This window comes from Alligator sinensis, unplaced genomic scaffold (assembly GCF_000455745.1).
Source record: "Alligator sinensis unplaced genomic scaffold, ASM45574v1 scaffold181_2, whole genome shotgun sequence".
NCBI lineage: Eukaryota > Metazoa > Chordata > Crocodylia > Alligatoridae > Alligator > Alligator sinensis.
The window spans coordinates 1,043,988-1,049,909 of NW_005842429.1; the positions used below are offsets into that span (position 1 = coordinate 1,043,988).

The 5,922-nt window shown below is 42.6% G+C and overlaps 1 protein-coding gene across 1 annotated transcript in view; it reads left to right on the forward strand.

Annotated features, from left to right (window-relative positions):
• Window positions 1-3: 3 nt before the first annotated feature.
• Window positions 4-5,922, forward strand: part of CMTM8 (CKLF like MARVEL transmembrane domain containing 8) — a gene marked incomplete at its 5' end in the record, with an annotated part of 57,052 nt that continues 51,133 nt past the window's right edge. Inside the window, one exon of the mRNA XM_025211776.1 lies at window positions 4-150. Coding sequence (XP_025067561.1) covers window positions 4-150 — 147 coding nt within the window. The remainder of the gene's footprint in view (window positions 151-5,922) is intronic.

Sequence of the window (5,922 nt, forward strand, 5' to 3'; positions counted from 1 at the left end):
GCTCCGGAGCAGCAGCAGCGCCCTCGGTCGCACACGGTCACCACCACCAGCAGCTCCTTCACTGCTAGCTTCTCGGCCGGCTCCGGCGCCCTCGCCTACGACCGCGAGTTCCTGCGCACCCCGCCCGGGCTGCTCATGCTGGCCGAGATCGTGAGTACTCGCAGCCCGGCCCCGGGGGGCTCCGCAGGCGCCGCCCCGCAGAGGCCACGAGCTCGGCCGCCCCGGGCCCCGCTCCTCGCCTCTCGTCCCTCGTTGCGCCCCCCCCAGGATCCCACCAGGCCAATTTGGGGCCCCTGCGGGGAGCGGGAGGTGTTTTATTGGCGTGTTGCGCCCCCAAAGCTTGGCTCAGCCCTCTCCAGGACAAGGTGTCACCCACCGACTCCGCATTAGGGCCGCAGGAGCAGTGGCGGGAAGGCCGCGGTCACCCCCATGGCTCAGCACCGGGTTGGCAAGAAACCGTTGAGCGAATTCTGAATCGCGTCTCCCCTAGACATGTCTGTCAGGTGGGTAAAAGGTTCAATGGGGAGGTTGGAATCGCCTCTCTAGCTTAGGCCCCAGAGCACATTCAGTTGATGGTGCCATGGCATCGAATGCCCAAGCCCAATGATTGCACCTCCCGCCATGTGGCAGGAGGCGCGATTTGGCAACAGGGGTTCGGTCCCAATCGTGCTTTTTCTACTTGCCTGTGTACGGGATTCCAGCAGTCTCTGTCTCTAGAGTTTCCATCCTTAGAGGTGTCTAAGACCTGGGTAGATCTTTGGCTGGGATCACATAGTTGGGGATAGTCCTGCTTTGAGTAGTGAGTTGGACTTGATGGCTTCCTGAGGTCCCTTCCAACCCTAATTTTCTATGAAGAACACTTTTATGACTGTTTTGCCATTTTATGGGGCCTTAAATTGGGTGTGTGTAGCACCCTTTCCAGTTATGTTGCAGTTAGCCCATGAATCGTGGCATAAATGTAAAGTGTAGAGGCAGGCCATTGCGAAATATGACAACATTGTGATGTTAGCGTCAGAGGAATTGGCTTCCATTCAGCAAGAATGAATCTTCAACAATTACCTAAGAGTAGTGATTCCCAACCAGAGTGCAAGGGCACCCTGGGGTGCCATGAGATCCTTGGAGGGTGACATAAGCAGATACTTATCTGGTTCAGGCCCCAGGTGTGAGGAGATAAGAGCAGGCTTACACTCTCCCTGCCTGCCTGCTCCCTCCGTCTCACTGCTTGGCCCCTCTGCCAGGAGGTGAGCACTTTAATAAATAAATTAGTTTTTGAAATAGGGTGCCATTTAATTCACAACATTGTGGTGGGGGGCCTTGAGTCTAAAAATATTGAGAACCACTGCTTTAGAGGAATATAACTGTTTTAAGCTCTGATCCTGCAATCAGATGCATCTATCCATTCATCCCTGAAGGACTGTCTGCGCAGAACAGTTTGCATAGAACAGTTTGTACAATGAGACTCTGAAATGGTAAAACAGTAAAGTTTCTGCTTCATCAGTGTTTGTTAAATTAAATCCTCTGCGTGCTCCTTGGGTTGTCAATGACCTGGTCCCCAAGGTTCATCTTGCAGGTTGACTTTATATTGCTATGACCTCCACCAAATTTTCCCATCCCAGTTGAGTGTTTGCAAGAACTGAACTGCCTCCTGTGACACATGAGAACTCCTGTAGATGACAGGTTTGGACTCTCACTTTTGGGTGAAATGTTTGTCAAACTACAAATATGGTTTTGAACTTGGTAACAGAATAGCCAATTTACAAAGCCAAAAAATAAACCCAGATTAAGCGATACATAGAAAGCTCTTGTTTTACAAAAGCCCATAACATTTGATGATGAATATCTGAATGGAACAAAGTGTATGTTCTTTAGTCTATTTCAGCGTTTATAATATCATCAACTCTTGCAGGGGTAAAACAGGTCTTGGCAGATCAGGAGCTGATTTTTTTTTTTTTTTAATGCTCTGTTTACATGTACTTACTGTTTACAATGCATCGATAATATTAACAAATTAACTCTCACAATACTTTTATGAGGCAGTTAAATAACTTTTCACCACTTTACAGGTGCATAAAGATTGTGATTCACGATAGCCTTGCACTTTGTGTGATCATTTGCACCTGTGCAAAGTGGGCATAAAACATTGCAGATGTCACAAATTTACTTTAAACAGATGTAAATGACAGCACAAGGGACTAGCTCAGTGATTCTCATTCAGTGACGTGAGATCTTTTAAGGGTGCTGTGGGGTGTGTGTAATCTTAGCACTGTCAGGTGTGCAAATACACATGATTCACAAGATAAACCCTGAGCTTTCAAATAGGAATCCACAGTGTCAAAAACACCTGTTGTGATCTTTCCAAGTTCTTTGCAACAGAAGAATTGCTTTATTTTTCTGTAGTTAAAAATGTGTGTGAAAGCAAAGAGCTGACTTTTTTTTTTTTTTCCAAGGAGTGCCTTGAGTTCAAAAAAGTTGAGAACCCTGTCCTAAGCCAAATGAGATTAAAGCCAAGTAATGAATTGATGACAGAATTGTGATTAGGATGTGGGAGTGTCTAGCTTTCAATGCTGTGCTTTAAACCGGGGTTTAGTAACCCGCAGCTGGTGGGCCAGATCTAGCCCACAAAACTTTTGCATTTGGCCTGTGGATGTGGGGCTTGGGCAGCGTTTAGCAGCAGGGGTGTTTTCTGAGAGTGCTCTCACCATGCTGCCATGGGAATGAATGCGCGTTGTGTGCGCTTTCCATATGCCGATGTGGAGAAGAGTGATGGTAGCAGGGTCCTAGCATCCACCCGTGCACCCACCTCCGCAGGTCCACAGACAGAAAAGGTTGCTTCCCCTTGCTTTAAACAATTGGATATATTGCATCTCTGTTTAATTACAAATTAAGTCTGTCTGTAGATTCAGTTAATGATTAGGGATCTTGAATAGCTTTTTGAAAGTATTTCAGTCTACCTCTTAAGTTTCTGCTTGGCTGTTTCATTTCATAATGGTAGAAAGGTCACCTGTTTGACCACATTTACTTTCAAGGGCTAAAAATATTACTATTGCAGTCTTTCAAGGAGTTGATTCAGCCCTGGAGTGACTATATTATTTGATTTATTAGAAAAGAGCAGCTATATGGAACTCCAGGCTCATTCATGGCATGGAACCTTAGTGGCACTCTGGCAGTGACAGCCCGAAGTGGCAATCATCATATGAGTTCCCAGTGGAGGAATCATATGAGAAGAAGCAGCTGCAAGCATGTGAAGTGAGCTTCCACTCCCAACCCAAGTACCTGTTTGGAGAAGTAGAGAGAGCCCAATCAATCCAGAGTGCTTAGATAACTCAATTATAGACAAATTAAAGTTTAAAATATTTGGAAAATTTTCAATATCAACATTATGATAATTAAAAAAAAAAAAAAGTTATCACTGTGATTGGGCTGAAAATCTATGTTCCTTCCATAGTCTGTATTGCAAGAGGATTTCCAAGTCCTCTTGTGTTTGTCAGATGAGAGATCTGCACTGGCTAAGTGGAATCTGAGTGTGGCATGATCTAGAACCCATGGAAGAAGTTTCTCGAGTATAGGTCCAATTTATACACAGACTGCTCACACCTGCGTTTGGTGGCGCTTTGGACTCCAGTTGGCTGGCACAGCTGAGGAGAAGCTAGAGCTCTGGAACTGCTTTCTTTCTGGCTGGTCATGTGACTTGTATGTAGTGAAGATGCAATGTAAATCACTGGAGAGCTGATAGTCCTCCAGAGCCATTTAGCAATTCCCCCTGCCCCCATGTGCTGAAAAAGACAGGCAAGTTCACCTGTAACCCAGGAGGAAAGAAAGAGCAGCTCCGGTTCCAACTGCACAAAGGGATGCACCTCCAGAAGTTCTAACAACATGGGAGAGCACAGCACCAGTAATTTAGGTATAGTCATGCAGTGTGACTGTTCAAAGCCAGGGTAGGCTGTAATCAGAGCCAGTTGCAGTGTATCCTACTGAAGAGCGCATTGGACTGAACCTGACTTCATTTCTTTGCTCACCACTGCTCAAAGTGAGTTTGGACAAGTCATGTTACCTTTCTAGGCCTCAGTTTCTCCAGCTGTAAAATGGGACTAATGATGGTGACCTTCTTGGAAAAGTGTTTTAAGAAATACTGATTTTAAAAACACTATATACCAGCTAATTATTATGACAGCCTGGGTGCTTAGACCCAGGTGTAAATCACCTGATTAAAGTCTGTGGTAAAAACAGAAGACAATGATACACCTTCTGTTAGTACAAATAAAAAAAAAAAAGAGTCAATTTGTATCTTCAAAGGACCAAGTGTAGCAACCTCCATAAATATCTTCTGAGAGTTATATTTCAGTTTTGAACAAGGTTGTGGCCAAGGAAGGTGTGCATGTGTGCATCTTTCTAAAATTTTTCTGAAATGAATAAATGATGACTAGGGTTGACCATTCAGAGCATTCAATCAGATTTCAAGCCAACAGTTTGTAGCTGTAGAAAGTTTTGTGGTTGCTAAGGGTGCAGTTATAAAAACATTTACTTTCTGGCATGATACCATTGATTCCTTGGGGTAGTTGCTGCACAAAAGCATGTTGCTGGACAAAGTATTTCTTTTAAAATTTGTTTTAGGGAATGTAATGCTCCTGATGGGTATTTGCTTTTAAAAACAAATGCAACTTTAAACCACGCAGAACACTGTTGTGCTGTTGCAACTGGATTAATGTGTTGGCATTCTTTTTTATTAGATTTTAATGGGCTGGCCAGTTCTCATCATTCACACTTAGTCAGATATATCAATATCTGACCAAATGATTAAATAACGAGCTTATGATTAAATGTTATTGTTGGTATATCATTAGTGTGAGCAGTCTTTTATCATAGGGCAGCCATGCAAGATTGTGGCCTAATATTATATTTCTTGGCAATGATTATTTTGATTGTTGTTTTGATTATATTTTTCCTTTACTTAAAAATATTAGGTGTCTGAGGATAATCCACATAAATTCTTAACAAATTATTTTGCTCTGGGGCTGTGGTAAACCTAAGACTTATTAATAGAGCTGGTTCTCTTTGAAATTATATCAGATTTAAAAATCTGAGGTTCCTCATGGGACCAGAATTAAAAGATGCAGATGTGTGGGAAAGCATTATTATAATACCTATCCCAAAATATCTCTTCAGTTTTAATAAAGTGTTTCAAGAAATTCTAGCACTATTCTCAGGCTGTGAATTAGATACTCCTAAAATAATTTAAAACACTACGAGCTATGGACAGGCTTTATCTTCTCCACTCAATTCAAAAGGTAGCTTTGTCCTATTATCTAATATACCCCATGTCAATATTACTATTGTTTCTTTGTTAAGCTTGGAGCACATTCCACACACATCACTTTTCAGTTTGTTTTCTCGTATTCCGCCCAAACAATCCCCTCTTTCCAAGGAAACTTAAAAAAGCAAAAATTGTTTTAAAAACATTTTATTGAATTCAGCATTTCTTCACTGGTCATCTTCAGCCTGTATTAAGGTAATCTGGAGCCCCAGGCATAGACTGATATGAGGCCTGCTATCATTCTGCACCCTCATATCTACTCCTTTCAGGAAGAATAGAGATCCCCCTCTATTCTTATCCCAACAACAGGAATATGTCTGGATAATTGAAGTCAGTAAACTGGAAAACATTTTAATATTAAGCAAGTTCCCTGTTGATAGGGTTAGAATTCAGCATGTACAGAAAATCTGTCACTTGCCACTGAGTGTAAAATATACAATTATTAGCGAGTGTAACAAATGATTGACCCTGTATGGGTCAGTAACTTTTTACAAGCTCTGAATGCAAAAATGTATGGTACAGGCCAGGATACCATGGTATAGCTTGCATTTCTACAAAACATATGGTATGGATTCCAGTTTCAATCTTAAATCAGACAAAACTCCTGCTGA